This window comes from Glandiceps talaboti, chromosome 8 (genome assembly GCF_964340395.1).
Source record: "Glandiceps talaboti chromosome 8, keGlaTala1.1, whole genome shotgun sequence".
NCBI lineage: Eukaryota > Metazoa > Hemichordata > Enteropneusta > Spengelidae > Glandiceps > Glandiceps talaboti.
The window spans coordinates 11,530,483-11,546,686 of record NC_135556.1 but is presented as its reverse complement, the minus strand read 5'-3'; the positions used below and the strand labels follow the sequence as shown (position 1 = coordinate 11,546,686).

Here is a 16,204-nt window from a genome sequence, read left to right as displayed (position 1 = left end):
AATCTGTCATTCAACCACAGACAGACTGTAAGTATTATCTCTTCCGCTAACCGAACGAGATGAGAAGAGCGCCCACAACGGCCGATCTTTCAGTCTTGCATACTAGAGATTTTATCACGACAGCCTCCCAGACATAAAAAAAACACGAAAGTCATCAAACAAACATAAAACCTGACACAAGACATTCTCAGACATAATAATGAGGTGAATATTAAGAGTGCTAAAATAGTACTTGTGGTTAATATCATGTAGACAGGAATCAAAATATGTAGATACCACCACCTAATACATTATAATATAATATAATATAATATAATATAATATAATATAATATAATATAATATAATATAATATAATATAATATAATATAATATATGATAATTTATATGATATGGTATGGTATGATATGATATGATATGATATGATATGATATGATATGATATGATATGATATATTTTTTAAATACAAATTGAAATATCGCAAATATGAAAAGAAAATCGAATAATGATTAGGATAGGTAGGTCTACAGGTACTACCCAATTACTGATACTATAGAGTTTGACAGCTTCGATGAGTAAGTGTACATGTGTAACAGTTTATAGGATGACAAATGTACATTAAAATGTATTGCCGTATAATAAAACAAAAAGTTAAAGATTTAAATATTCTGTCTATAGATGAATACAAATCTTTCGACCAGTACTGTGTCATTCTGTTGTTACAGTAGGGTTGCGTCTGTTATCAGATCGGAGACGATCCACCGTAGGGAGATTGCTTGTATCGCCGACAAGGGACAGCGACCTTGGGCAGAAAACCAATTTTATGCCCCTCTGAAACTGTTTGTATTTTAACGCATAAATGAACGGGTTTATTGCCGTGTTGATGTACCCGAGAACGATGAAAACTTGAAAGTATGTCTTGAAGATGTTAACGTTAACGCCGACACAGTATAACATAAACATCACTTGGTTCGGTCCCCAACAGATCGCGTAGGCCAAAAACACCAGTACCAACATTTTCAGAACATTTCGACTTGCCATTTTGAGACTCTTGTCTTTCGCCGTGTTGGTTTGTGCACTTGTACTAACTTTCGCATCAGCTAGGGGGTCTTTTCTCAGCACCAATACACAACGAGTGTAAGCGACTGCCATGACCACTAGAGGGACGAAATATTGAACGATGCAATTGGAAACGCTCACGATTTGGGCTACCTCTTTCGATGGCCACACTTTCCCCACAGTGCAGTGTCCATGGTCAAAGTACTGAACGATGATGTTGAAACTTTTCACAGACAGGGCTGTGATCCAGACCAACGCTAACATTATTTTAACTCTGGTGGTTGAGAACAGCCTGTAGTGATGGAGTGGATGAATGATTGCACAGTAACGTTCCATTGTAATCACTACCAAATTCAGACTGGAGGCGAGAAAGAGAGACCACTTGAAGTAACCAGACTTCCACAGACGACAAATCATCTCACCAAACATACTATCAGACGTAAATGAGTATTTCGGCATAATGAAGTCAATGGTTATGAATATGCAGGTAGCAAAATCGATGGCAGCTTGGTGGACGATCAGATAGTTGGTGAGAGTACGCAGTGACCGTGTTCGAAGGAAAACTACACATACTGTTAGATTTCCTATCACACCAATAATACCAATGACGCCAAATAAAATATCGACTCCTGATCTTGAGTTGTTGAAGCCACCAGGGTTGGTAGTGTCCGTAACATTGTCCATTTCTCAAATGTAACCAACCCGTTCTTTAGTCCTAGGGACATCGATAGAAGGAAAGTTTAAGTTTAACAAATATCTACATATGCTCTGCAGAAAATTACATAAGACGTAGAGTAGAGTAGGGTGGAGTGGAGTGGAGTGGAGTGGAGTAGAGTAGAGTAGAGTAGAGTAGAATAGTGAAGTGTAGAATAGTTTAGGCAGGTAGAGTAGAGCAGAGTACAGCAGACTGAGTAGAGTAGAGTAGGGTAGAGTAGAGAAGAGTAGACTGGGGCAGAGTACAGTAGGGTAGGGTAGAGAAGAGTAGGGTATTATTATAGTAGAGTAGAGCAGACTGAGTAGAGCAGAGTACAGTAGAATATGGTAGAACAGACTGAGTATATAGAAAGGTAGAGTAGAGTAGAGTAGAGTAGGGTAGAGTAGAGAGCTTGTTTCCCTTCATGTTTTGATATATTTTTATAGTCACAATATCCAATATTACAATTTACATGGCATCACGTCAAAGATGGTGGAATAACACCATATGGATGACACTTTATAACATTCCCTTTCATAATTTCATGTGATTAACATCTGTGTGCCTGAGACAGAAACGTCTATGCTAGTCTAAGATGTTTTCCATTTCATGATAAATAGTCTTTCCTCAACCCATTCTCCACGATAGCAGTAACTCTTTTCCCTTTCCTTATTTGCTCAGATCCCTGTCCTCAAGTCAGGTTATAGTAAGGTATAGCGATTGTTCTCATGTCAATATGAATCGTTAAACCTGAATAAGACTAAATATACGTATATTTGTCTAAATATTCACACATATACGTCAAATACAAAGCTAACAAAAATTCTCTCAATTGTAGTAGTTTAAGAAGTAAAACATGCATTTCAATTTAGGTCATATGAACAGGGCCAACTAAAGCATTCTAAAGTATAACTAATACAATCATGATTATAACACATGACAAGGAACGTTGAGAATAATGGTGTCCTCTCTAAGTAAAATGGTTCTACACAAAACAATGACCAAAGGAAAAATGGTCAGTTGTTCGGTTGAAAATAAAATTGCTTTTACTGATATAAACGGCAAAATAACAAAACATGGTGTTCATATTCCAGTACGTATACATTAACACTAACACTTTCACACACAAAAAATAATTCTCTAAGAAATAGTTTTATCGTTGTGTCTTCCTGTCTCGGTGGCTGCGCTAGCTAGTGACTGTGTGGAATTAGCAACGAAATGTAACCAATGTGATTTAAAGTGATCATATATAGATGAGGATTTGGTATTTATTTTGGATTTTTAGTTTATAAAACAATTTTATCATGGCTTCCTACTTGAAAAATAATGTGAAACTGCATATGCCAAGTCCTTGTTTGTAACTCAATAAATTGCAAAAAGCCAAAAAATGTGTAAAAAGTTTGTTATTGTACGTACATTAATAACTAAATCGTTGGGATTCGTTAATCCTATGATGTCACTATTGTTCATAATTTACAGTCAATTAATTTTCGGTTTTCGGTGAAATATAGACATATCTATCAATACTAGTAGTTTGACATTGCCTATACCTGTTGTTCAAGCCATACATAACCAAGACATACCTAAAACACAATTACAAGAGCTATTTAATTTTCGTAGCGGCCATGGTAATTTAACCTGCTATATCATGTTAAGTTTCATAAGTATCGCATATGGTAGTACCTCTGATCCAAAGGCTTAAAGACAATATGACATACCACAAAGTGGGCCCCCTATCATTTTCACCAATTAGCAAGAATGGCTTACACATTTGTGCTACTCCGGACCCCTAGTAAAAACCTACAAAAACGGAGTGAAGTAAAATAATGAGTTCTTGATATATCTTGATCTATGTTCCTATCGTACCCATGAGTTTAAAATACTTGCAATGAGCAAATTATGCAGAATTCAGACGAGATCTGCATAACATAAAATTCTATCACAAATACAGTCGCGGAGTGTCCGGCCGATTCAAAGTATCAAACCCGTTGACTGATTTCGAATACTTACCGTTTGCCAACGTGTACACAGCTGTATGCCGAACTAACAAGATAAAACTAGTCGAATGTTCTCAAGAAGTCTACTGCACTCGTCAGTTATTGTAAGCACCGTTATATAGCATCCAAGTCAATCCCTTTAATGCAAACCACCTCGGGTCATTTCTATCTTCCATATGAGACTACCTAGAGATGATATGAAATTTTTACACCTTCTTAAGACTGGCTAGTATTCATGACTTCATTCTCAGAGGTGATTCACAGTTAGTGATCAACCTTTCTTAGACTGTGAAATATTAATTTGCCCTGCAGTAACCACGCAGCAGTAACGTTGAATAAGTAAATATGTGGGTAATACAACATCGATTTATACTCCTTGACTAAAATATTAGTTTTTAGCGGCTATCTGGCTATCTGTTGACGGTTTTCCATTCAAGTTAGTGTAAAATGTCTATGAGAATGTGATATTAAAAATAACACGAAACTACCATGTTTTATTAGCTTTCGATATAAGATATATATGCTACGTGGAAAACTGGGAATAGGAGAACGCCTTCTCGCGCTGTACAATTGTTGATGACACAGGTCTACAGAAGCGTGCATTTTAGTAGTTATCGGTGCTGTGACTGTCATTTTCATCTGGCTTGGGGTCCATGATTTGGAGTTAAACATGGGTATTTTCACCGCCACCCCCCCCCCCCCCCACCAGCTTCGATGGCCAAAAGCTAACGTGGACCCCTCCAGTAAAGACCATATTTGTTCTATTTCTCTGCATATTTTCGACATATGACGTATTTGATGTAATGTAAAGTATGCACGATCTTACTACAGTGTTGTTACTATGAATAATAATTAAATGATTAAGTATCTTAAATATCCGAACTGCATCTCGGTACTCTTTACAATACTCAAAAAGGAAGAAAAATGGATAAAATGACAACAAAGAACAATTTACGTGGTTAAAAATGGAAAAAAAAAACATTACAAAGTAAACAAGCCTAAAATGACAACAATGACACAATTTACAAGTCCGCAAAAAAAAAAAAAAAAATTGGTGATAGTTCACACTTTCGTATGAGATGAATGGGCCCGCTAGGTACAATTTTTTATGAACACAACTTACATCATTAAAGGGTACGCCACTCCAGGAAATGAAACTTTGGGCTCTGGAGAATCATTTCATGACATCAAATCACATACGTTTCTTGTGATTGCCAAGAAATGCCAAATTGAAAATTACTTTACATTTGTTCACTGTCCTAGCATCGGTCTAGCTTGCTACAGTTAGCAGACTTGCATGAACATATGAACAATAAATATTATCTGGAGGTAATAAGCACTTAGGAATAATGAATATTTGTTGTTCATCAAAATCAAATGCATATCTGCTCCCATCAGTCAACGCTAAACCACTGCTAGGAAAGTCGGAATTTCAATTCGGACTGGGTGTTTCTCGGCAGTTGTGAGATATTTAATCGATACAAAATCATGAACTGACTTTCCAGTACCCAGGGTTTACGAACATCACTTTGTATCCTTGAGTGGTGTTTCCCTTTAACCTAGCAAGACCCAAATTGTATTTAAACAGCTTTTAAAGCAAATTATCGATTCCACGTATTTAATATCGCCTGTAGCTAATACGGTGTGTCAGCTACACGAGTGGTCCTGACCATGACAGTTCATGCTAGTAAAATGAATCGTTAGTGGGATACGATGAAAGCACGAGTCGTGTTTGTTGTTTATTTCCTCGGGTGCATTTTAAAAGCATCCATAGTTACTCGGTATATTAGCCTTACGGTTTATGGCATCATCTAATAGTAGTCTTAGTTGTAATTTCACTAGGGGTTCTACTAATTACTGCCTGTGGCAAAAATAGAGTGCATGAGGTTAAAATCAGTTGGTTCAAGCAGTGAACTATGTTGATATCTAACGTTCCTTATCAATATATACAATCCAAAGCCACAATCATTTGAGGCGCCAATTGCGGCTTTTTTTCTGACAGTGTCTGATAGTAAACCCAGCGATGTAACGTGCTCAGATTGTTTTGGCCTATATTATTTTTTTTTTAAAGAAATGGTCTGAATGTTTCTATTGTCATAATGATTCTATGCACTAATAAAAGCCTTGTAACAATGATTTTATAGCGAGAGAGAGAGAGAGAGAGAGAGAGAGAGAGAGAGTTGCCAGAGAAGCGATATATCCCAAGCTAAACGTGTAGTACCTCACATTATTGCCAAGTCTTCAAAACCTTATTAACAGTCGCAGAGAGAGAGAGAGAGATAGAGAGACAGACAGACAGACAGACAGACAGACAGACAGACAGACAGACAGACAGAGACAGACAGACAGACAGACAGACAGACAGACAGACAGATAGACAGACAGACAGACAGACAGACAGGTAGATAGATAGATAGATAGATAGATAGATAGATAGATAGATAGATAGATAGATAGATAGATAGATAGATAGATAGATAAATAAGTTAGATGGATAGATAGATAGATAGATAGATAGATAGATAGATAGATAGATAGATAGATAGATAGATAGATAGATAGATAGATAGACAGATAGATAGATAGATAGATAGATAGATAGATAGATAGATACAGAGATAGATAGATACAGAGATAGATACAGAGACAGAGAGTTCCAAACAGACAGGGGGTTCATCTTCATTTCACCAACATGTGCATGTAATAGTATACCACGTATCATCAAATATATCCAAAATCAATTCCACTACATGTAATGGCCTACAGACATTTTCTAGAAGTTCAAATGTATTTTCACACATCGATATGAAATTCTTACTCACGTAAAGATACATCAATAATATAGTTCATGGAGACTTCGTGCACTGTTAGCGATACATATAGATATTGAATCGCCTTTAAGTCATAATATGGATTGAATTAGTAAAAGGATGAGATGTTCGATTACTACCGCTGGAAGAGTTTGTATTTTAGACGATTACAAAATTATGAACTATACTACGAAAAGCAGAATCCATTGATTTTTTTCCATGTTTTCGAGGATGCCCCAGTCCAAGTTATTTTCTGTGTTCGTTTCTATGAAGGGTCTAAAACAGGACCATTCAAATCTTATCGCAGAGCAGGCTCGTTAACTGTTTCATGTTTATTGTGCTTATCATTCGCATTCTCTTTTGTTTATCCGTCCTGTGTGGTCATCTTCTTCCTTGAAAGATGAATAAGGCGGTAACCCTAACGGATACACACAAACAGGACAGATTTGAAATTCAACAAATATAGCAAATGATGTCACCTTCTCCTTGGTCAGATTCTAATGAAGTCTGGGTCTAAATGCCGTGGCCGATTAATATTCCAATATGACCCTACAAATATGTGGTTATTAGCTGAGTTCAATTGTGAAAACTCGCAATCCGAGTTTAAAATCGAACCATTCATTAGAGCTATACTATGTACATTTTCTGTACTGCACAAAATCGCTTTGAACTCAGACGTTAATATACAAGTGTCTGATAAAATATCAATTGAATAAATCGCTGCGGGTATGCATCTCTTCGTGTATATCAAATCAGTGTTTTTATATCACAGTTTCATTATAGCAACCTGTTTGCTGACAAATAATGATTTATTAGTCACAATTCATTATGTGCCGTTGATAATATCAAAATTGTTCTAGTTATTAAATCGGCCGCGCAGTCTAAGTGGGATTTCCCTAATCATATACGTTTACTATATTAAAGAAATCCAATACTATTCCTAATACATGCATGCCTTCCAGTAACAGTGTGAAACTTTTTACAGCAGAAAGTGTAACATTTTGATCACAAAGGCTATATCTACTCTCATCGTGGTTGAATATTGAAATATTAACTTGCCTGGCAGTCATCGGCTCCTGTGTTGAATTTGCCAGCAGTTACACTTAAAGCAGTCCCAGGATTATAACGATTTTAAGAATTAATACATTTTTACACAAACTGTTACTAGTATTGATCGTCCAAGTGAAATCTAAGACAAGTTTTCCGCAGCGTCCATTTATTTTATGTTATGGTGCACGATAGCGTGTAGTTTTCGAAAGTTAGGGTTCAGGGAACGAGCGAAATATATGGGTATGTGTGTGTGGGGGGGGGGGGGTGAGGAGAAAATGTTACTCTTTTTGAGGTCAAGAAATTTTTAAGGGGCTGTCAAACATTTGGACACCGGGGAGGTTGGGTGGGGGGGTTCTAACTACCACCTTCTCAGACAAAGCAAACCTATTTAATTTCACTATTAAATGCAGCATCAGGGCTTACAGTGTGGAAATCAACACATAAATACATAAATACATGCATGACAGCTGAGGACATAGATCAGAAACCGAAGGCGAGGGTACGTACCGACAAATTGTGGTGTTGATGACAGTCTTATGACATGTCATGTGTCATTGGATTTCAGTTGAATTCATGTACACTATATTGCTTCGTCATACACGAAATTTGAAAAGTTTGAATGGTGTATTATTACACACACACAAAACACACATACACACATACATACATACATACATACATACATACATACATACATACATACATACATAGTTAGTTAGCTAGTTATTTTATTCACTGTACTTTTTAGATGTAGATACACAAAACCCAAGGCAATGGTACCGCTAACATAAGTTTAACATACTAAAGTAAAAGTCGATAAGTACAGAGGGTCAACCAAAGGCAGATGGCACATAATTATATTACATGTAACTGTTCAGACCTGGAGTCAAAAAACACTGAAAATTTAAACACTTCGGATTTACGACAGTGTATATGGACATTTTCATATATGGATGGGGGACAAGCTATAATAAGCAGTTTGAGATTATCTTTGGTCGTAGATTTTAAGAATGTCTGATGAGATTTTGACCATGGTAACAATATCCGTTTTACAGAAAAAGTCTTTCAAAGAAACAAAGCTGACACCTGGGTTGGCTTGTCTTATATGATCTGATTGTGGACAATTCAGTATTACATGAGCCTCACTTTGTACCTCGCCACAATTACAAATACGTGCTTCACGTGGTGTAATTGGTCGAGTCAATCGGCCGGTCTCAATAGCAAGATTATGCGAAGAGGTACATACATACATACATACATACATACATACATACATACACACACACGCACACGCATACATACATACATACATACATACATACATACATACATACATACATACATACATACATACATACATACATACATACATACAAACATACATACATACATAAAACACAAGTAGTCAGAACAACGTTTTATAAAGAGGCAACTTTTTTCTTACATAAAAGCGGAATTCAATATCTGAAATATTCAGTTAACCACTCCAACTAGTCTTCAACTGCTACACCCACATGTACACCCACATGTAGGTTTAAAAGCGGAATTCAATATCTGAAATATTCAGTTAACCACTCCAACTAGTCTTCAACTGCTACACCCACATGTAGGTTTGCTCAAGTGTACTGGCACGACTTTAGTGTGGAGTTGAAATAAAAATGTCAAGTGTGTTCACCTTTGTTTTTGGAACGAGAGTTAACATTGATTCAACATTTAACAAACCATCACTGATGAAGTTTCGTCCAGAGCATTAAACAATATTATTATATTCTGCATATTTATGTCCCTCATTACGAAGCTAGTAACTGTAAATAACACACTGAACATAACAAGATATGCAAAATACTATCAATGAAATGATTGCACATCGTCAATTTTTACATTCTCTGAACCAAACTGGTCGTTGAAATGTCCATATACTATTATTCTAGAATTACTTGTACTTTTATTTCTGTTCACACGTCTTCCTTCTCCTTCTCGAATATTTAAATATTATTCTCCAAAGTTATTCGTGAGTCAGCCACCGGCTGAATGAATACAAAATATTGGGGAATGATATAATTGTACCTCATCAAGCCTAATTTATGAAAATTCGGAAAAAATAATGTCGATTTGGAATGTTTTGAGCACCATTGAACCAATGACATAGACAAAGGATGTTGTGACATAGAATGACCAGAGTATATAGTCCATACTTTCAGTTCAAATACAATAAATTGGCTTGTGCATAATGTGTTACTGTGAGGTACACCACCAACAACTTCAAATATAAATCCGTATAACGCTACTAGTAGGACATTGGTATATTACATATATATACATAATATTGCAATGTGAATATGGTGATATTTCCTACTTTACACACAGGAAAACAAAATATTCAGTTATGGAGGGAACAACAAATCAAAGCAAGACAAAAACTTCAAATGTAAGCTTACAGGAAAACCAAATGTGAGTTTGAAATTATTAGACTATACAGACATTTCTAGTTATAGATTTATATATACAATTTCAATGAACCATTCTCCATTAAAAAATGAGCTAAAATTATATCAATATCATATAATATTTTATGGATTACTTTAGATTATATGGACAGTCAAGGTAATTATTTGTGTGTGTGTGTGTGTGCGTGTGTTTACAAATACACAGCATATAGAAGGGGCAAGTGAACATCTAAAAGCTAAATCAAATTTCAATTAACTTGCTGAATTATTTCTGCTTATTGGTCGATAGACACATGCATTTGTATCTTGTACCACGCCATTCATATAAATACACATTTTGTACAATCAAAAACATTTTTAATATTTCTATATCTGAAATGTTCCACTTAGCTTAGTATATATATAATAAACAATGAATTTAGTGTATATATATATATATATATATATATATATATATATATATATATATATATATATATATATATATATATATATATATATATATATATACAAAACTATTACGCTCTGCCACTGCGGTATAGAGCACTGTCTTAGCAGTTTGATACTCACCGAGTTATATATATATATATATATATATATATATATATATATATATATATATATATATATATATATATATATATATATATATATACATACATACATACATACATACATACATACATACATACATATATACATAATATTATATACATACATACATACATACAGACATATATACATAATATTATATGTATATTAATGGTTAGAAATGAAATGAAATGGTTAGAATAAGGTGGAAAGCAAACACGCATGACAGTGTCTGATGTCTAGTAATGTTGAGTGTAATTTGTTTACGTGACAGCTGTCAGTTCTAACTCTGTTAATGAACAACATGCCAAAGCTGTGGTGCCAGAATTGACTAATCGTTTAGCTTCATATTGTGGTTGCTGAGCTTCATAGGAATTTCAATGCATTGTTACAATGGACACATATTGATTTGATCTGACAGAAATGCATTTTTATCTAATTCAACTATTCTGACCAAATGGGTACATAGTTCATTGCATGTTATTCACTCGTTCTGCGATTGACCTTGCCAACCAGAAAACATCCAGGACAACCATCCAGGATTTTCACTTTCATTCCTGTCGCACTCTTCTTTTCTCTCAGGGGATGTCTCATCAGCCATTTCAAGATCAAAGGACCCACCACAACCAACCCTGTACAAGTTTTCATATCCATTATCCCATTTGACCTTCACCATTAATCCATCCTGGACAGTGGACATGACTGTACCTTTGTTGTTAATGCCACCATCCTTCAACAAAATAGAAAACATGCAATGTTGTAAAAGATCTTTTTAAAAAAAACACAGGACTTGGAATTACAGCTTTAACCAACACATACAGCATAATTGGACAGGTTGAGGACCTTACATTGCAAACTGGCAGTCTTGTTCACTTTAAGATAGATAGCAGGGAGTGACTTTTTTGATAAATTACACCATTTTTTTATTTTAAGACGAACTTTTTCATAATCTATGCACAATTCTTTAAAAAAGGTACAAATTAAGGAATCCTGTAGACACCTACTTTCTCTTTGGGTTAATTGTCACCATGTGATTGAGGAGGTAAGCATGTGAGATAAAGCAACTGATATAGATGTATGAGAACTTATATTGTCCACTAAAGTGAAAGTGAAACTGTTTGCTCTTATTGTAGACATTATAGTTAAATGTATGTATGTTAGCTTCAGTGCTGCTACCTAAATTTATCTGATCCCTTGCAGCCTCACCCAAACCCCAACAACTCCCCCCTATAACCCCCCCCCCCCCAAAAAAAAAGAAGAAGACATAAACACGAAAAATGAAAACATTCATATTGCACTGACACTGTATATACATCATTTGGAATGTAAACACATTAATGTCATAGTTATAGAAAAGTTTTGATTATTAATATTCTCTTTCTATCTTCAAAAACAATAGCTTTGACATGATGCTGTGTTCATGACATAGAAATGAGAGAAAAATGTCACAGCTGTTAGAATTGTTCATGGAGAACCGTCAAGGCAGTTATTACTGTCCATAACATCAGCCAATTGTTTAACTCTGAAGTGTATTGAATTATCCTCCTAAAATATACACAAAAAAGCTGACTCCCTAAAAATTAAAAAGTAACGACCTCTCCCCTTGGTGAAACGAGTTCCGCCCCCCCCCCCCCCATAACATTTAAACCTGAATGTTACCTTAGAGTAACATACCATATGGTCTATGGTCTGTAATACCAATTTTGCATACAGGATGGGTAAAAGAAATCAAACGGATTATCATGTAATATAATAAAATTCAACTTTACCTGATTCCCCCAAGTCCAGTCATTTCCACGTTCTACCCTGTCTCCAATATTCAGTTTTGCTGTCAGTGCTGGTCCTCCCAATTTCTGCAAGTAAATATGTTGGTGTTAAATAACATCTGTAAAACAAGAGTAGACAACATTTTTGAAAGTCTATAGTGTTCTCAAATGATTAGTCAGCTGCTCGGTGTGAATGAATTGTAATTGTACTCTCTTACATGTTCATGCTATCTAAGGTAACTAGTACCGTAATGTGATCTCATCTAGCTGTGTCTGTATTATTCATTGCTCTGGTAGATTCAAATTCACACTACGAAAATCCGCAATGATATTTATACTACATCCAAAAATGTGTTAACATGTGTTTTCAAAGATAAGAAAAGGGTAAATCATATAACGGTTGGAAATACTATAGTAATTTAATACGATGCAAAAAGTTTAGGATCATCCGATACACTTTTCCGGATCAAATGTATTCTGTTTGTTGACAGAAACGATGTAGGCAGTTTACCGATCCAAAGTTCCAACCACCATGTGTTAAATTTAACTTATTTGCCTGAGGCCAAAGTTCACTTGGGGAAAAGTCTATTATATCATGCAAATTTAATTTATGCACAAACCGCGCGTCCCTAGTTACCAGCTTGGTTTTCGTAGAGTGGGACCCAACGCCCATGTTTGGCAATTTGACGACTTTTGCCGTTCACCTAACCCTGATTGATGTGATTGGCTTTGAACTACTATCAGCACGGCAAAACTTTGGTCAAAACCATAGACAACTCACCCACACAACTCTACCAATATCAGTAACCACAACAACCGGTTCACGATCAGCTGCCCCTAATTTCAAGCTCCCTGTACATCCAATCTTGTTAACATCCAGGTTGTCAACTTTCATCAATTTGGCGAAGACTTGTTTTTTCATTGCAAGTACTTCGGCGCTGTTCCCATACCTGACTACCTTTCTAGAGTAATCACACGCATCGCTTGCACCCTTCAACTCGTTATTCATTCTCTTGTTGTAGACTGTCACATCTTCGTGTTTTCTAGTGTAGCGGTTGTTCACCTCTTCTTTCAGACTAGCAGCGTGTTGATTCACCTGAAGCGTCAACCGCTCGATTAACTGCACCGCCTTCTGATCTATCTCATCCTCCGCCTTCTTTTTGTTCCCGTCTAAGAATTTTCCGATTCTGTCTGCTTCGTCAAGTTCAAACTGGATTTCGGATACCTTCTCCTCGGCTACCGTCAACAGAACACCGATATCTTCCCTGCATCTAGCAGCAGCCTCGCCGATATTGATAACTTCATGACCTTTGCTTGAACTCGTATGGTCTTGCAGGGAACACAAAACACATACTGGAAGCTCGCATTGCTTGCAGTAAAGCTTCAGGATTTCATCAGGGTGTTTCTTGCATGCTGTACCGGTCTTGGATCGAGCATTGGTCCAATCTTTCTTTTCATGTAGCTCTTTCCCGGTCAGGACTTCATGCTCTTTCGTGGTTTTCATGCGCTTGTGATGATTGGCACATTCCAAACACATAAAGTCGCCACACTGGAGACAGTACGATGCTGACGAATTGATGTCGTCTTTCTCGCAGCTGAAACATTTGATTTTGTCTGCTTTGTCTTTAGCTCTATCGTGCGCATCCAGCACTTCACAGATCCCAGACAGGAAAAAGTTGCCTTTCAACCCGATGACGCCATCTTCGGGCAACTGGAACGTCGACCGACAAACCGGACAACTAGGAGCCTTTCGGAAACCTTTGTTCTTCTTCTCGTAGTCTACCAAACACTCCCCACAGTATGAATGCAAACAATCCAATATCTTGGGGTTTGAAATTCTGTCATGGCATATTGGACACGTCAGAAAATCTTCGTCAATTCTATCGAGCGCGTCGACAGCCGCCATTTTCCCACCTACTACTGCTGTGACCCTGTTTGACCTTGAGAATTGTACTTTGACATGACGCTATTTTGAGAGCACTTTTTTTTTTCCAGGAAAAATGTTACGTATGGTAATATGAAAGTAAGTTATTTCAAGTAACCAGCAAATTATCCAAAATTTGTCTTGACTAAAAACAAAGTAAATATGATAATAAGATTAACTGATATTTTTTTTAGTTTTAAAATATCTTTTTTATTAAATTTGTTTCAAAAAGGTGCTATAGCGTACGTGTATTGTGCAGCGAAAATTATCTGCTATGGTTTAATGATTTTACGTACAAATAAACAAACAATCTTACAAAGTTTCGATCACGTCATTCGGTCAACTAAAAGACGAACACGACATACAATCTATGTGTGATTGTTTAAAATATATTAAAATTCACTATGTTTGTTTGTGTTTGTGTATGTGTATCTGTGTATGCTGTGTCCGCATGTGAAAATGATGTAATGAGCGAGTGTGTACATCCTCTGAAGTCAACAGAAATATCGCCCTCTACACATTGTTATTGGTGAGTTAGCAGTCCTTCGTTTTCCCAGCCACCTTTACCATGCAGTGTTAAGCACAACGAAGAGGGGATATTTAGATATTATTCCTCAATAGTTGTCTTCGGTCAGGCAAGGACAATACGAGTGACCCAAGGGACCGTGTCACTGCGAATCACTACGAGAGTAGTGACAAACCCCTAGGTCAGTCATGAGTATTTTCCATCTGAATTAAGAAAAAAATTGGTGAAGAGTATTTAAGCTTAATTATTGTTCTCAAGCATGATTTATGAAATTGGGGAGAAATAACGGCGACTTGGAACGTTTTGACTCATATTTCCGGGTACCACAGAACCAGTTACGTAGAAATGGGTTGTCGTGAGGTAGGACGACCAGGGTATATTAATCCACATTTTCTTTTCAAAGTCAATAACTTATCTTGTGCTGGTATAGTGTGTGTGTGTGTGTGTGTGTGTGTGTGTGTGTGTGTGTGTGTGTGTGTGTGTGTGTGTGTGTGTGTGTGTGTCATATGCACAAAACCTGATCTTGGGGTACAAGTTTATGGGGAAACCCTGTTGTCTGCAGATAGTATATATGGGGACACTCTCTATTCCTTCCTTGTGGGATCGAAGGATAATGAATATTAAGTATGTTTTTATTTTCTGTGTAAAACCAGTAAACAGCTATATGGGGTATTTTTACCGTTCATTATGCTACATTATTTGTCACAGACAACGCATAATTTGGATCGTTTAATTTCCTCTGCAATGAGTATTTGTCATATCAAAGTCAATCAGTATATGTTGGAATGCAGGCTAACCGTTCTACTTGTACATATTTACATATGCTACTTCTATTCAATTTTAATACCGCTCTACTTGTACATATTCTACTTGTTTCAGAAGCTAAAAAATCATACATATATCATGATCTACACGAATTTTAACTGCTGTTGAGACCATACTCTATGTTACAGTAAAATTACAACTTACAACTATATAAGTGTAAGTACTGCTTTTCGGGAGTTTTTCATCAATTTTTCAGGGTATTTCAGTTCAAGTTTCAGTCACTTAAGTAGGGCGTTGATGTGACCAGTGAAATGAGTTTTTCATAAGCAAATTCACTAGTCTAATTCCTATACAATATCATTACGATATGTATAGTTAAAAATGTATACTTGGAACTAAATTCTGCATCCAGACTACTAGCACATATGCGTATTACATCTGTTGCTGTCTACAAACAGTTTGAAATGCATTTAAATTAATATCTAGGAGATCAGGGTGGACTACCCTTCCTCTTTACTTCAAGTCCGGGATTATTCTTCTCCCCGTTTAAGGACATGTAGGAGGCCATTTAATGGC

General features: G+C 36.2%; 2 protein-coding genes across 2 annotated transcripts; both read right to left on the bottom strand.

The window, feature by feature from the left end:
* Nucleotides 1-707: 707 nt before the first annotated feature.
* LOC144439193 (histamine H2 receptor-like) lies at nt 708-1,742 on the bottom strand. The gene has a single exon (XM_078128464.1). The coding sequence runs from the start codon at nt 1,740-1,742 to the stop codon at nt 708-710; it is 1,035 nt and encodes a 344-aa protein (XP_077984590.1).
* A 9,386-nt stretch (nt 1,743-11,128) lies between these two features.
* Nucleotides 11,129-14,322, bottom strand: LOC144439098 (E3 ubiquitin-protein ligase TRIM56-like). The gene is made up of 3 exons (XM_078128361.1): nt 13,195-14,322; nt 12,417-12,500; nt 11,129-11,377 (listed from the first exon to the last, which is right to left on the bottom strand). Exons 1-3 carry the CDS (start codon nt 14,317-14,319, stop codon nt 11,132-11,134), a joined length of 1,455 nt encoding a protein of 484 aa, XP_077984487.1. The 5' UTR covers nt 14,320-14,322; the 3' UTR covers nt 11,129-11,131.
* Nucleotides 14,323-16,204: the final 1,882 nt, after the last annotated feature.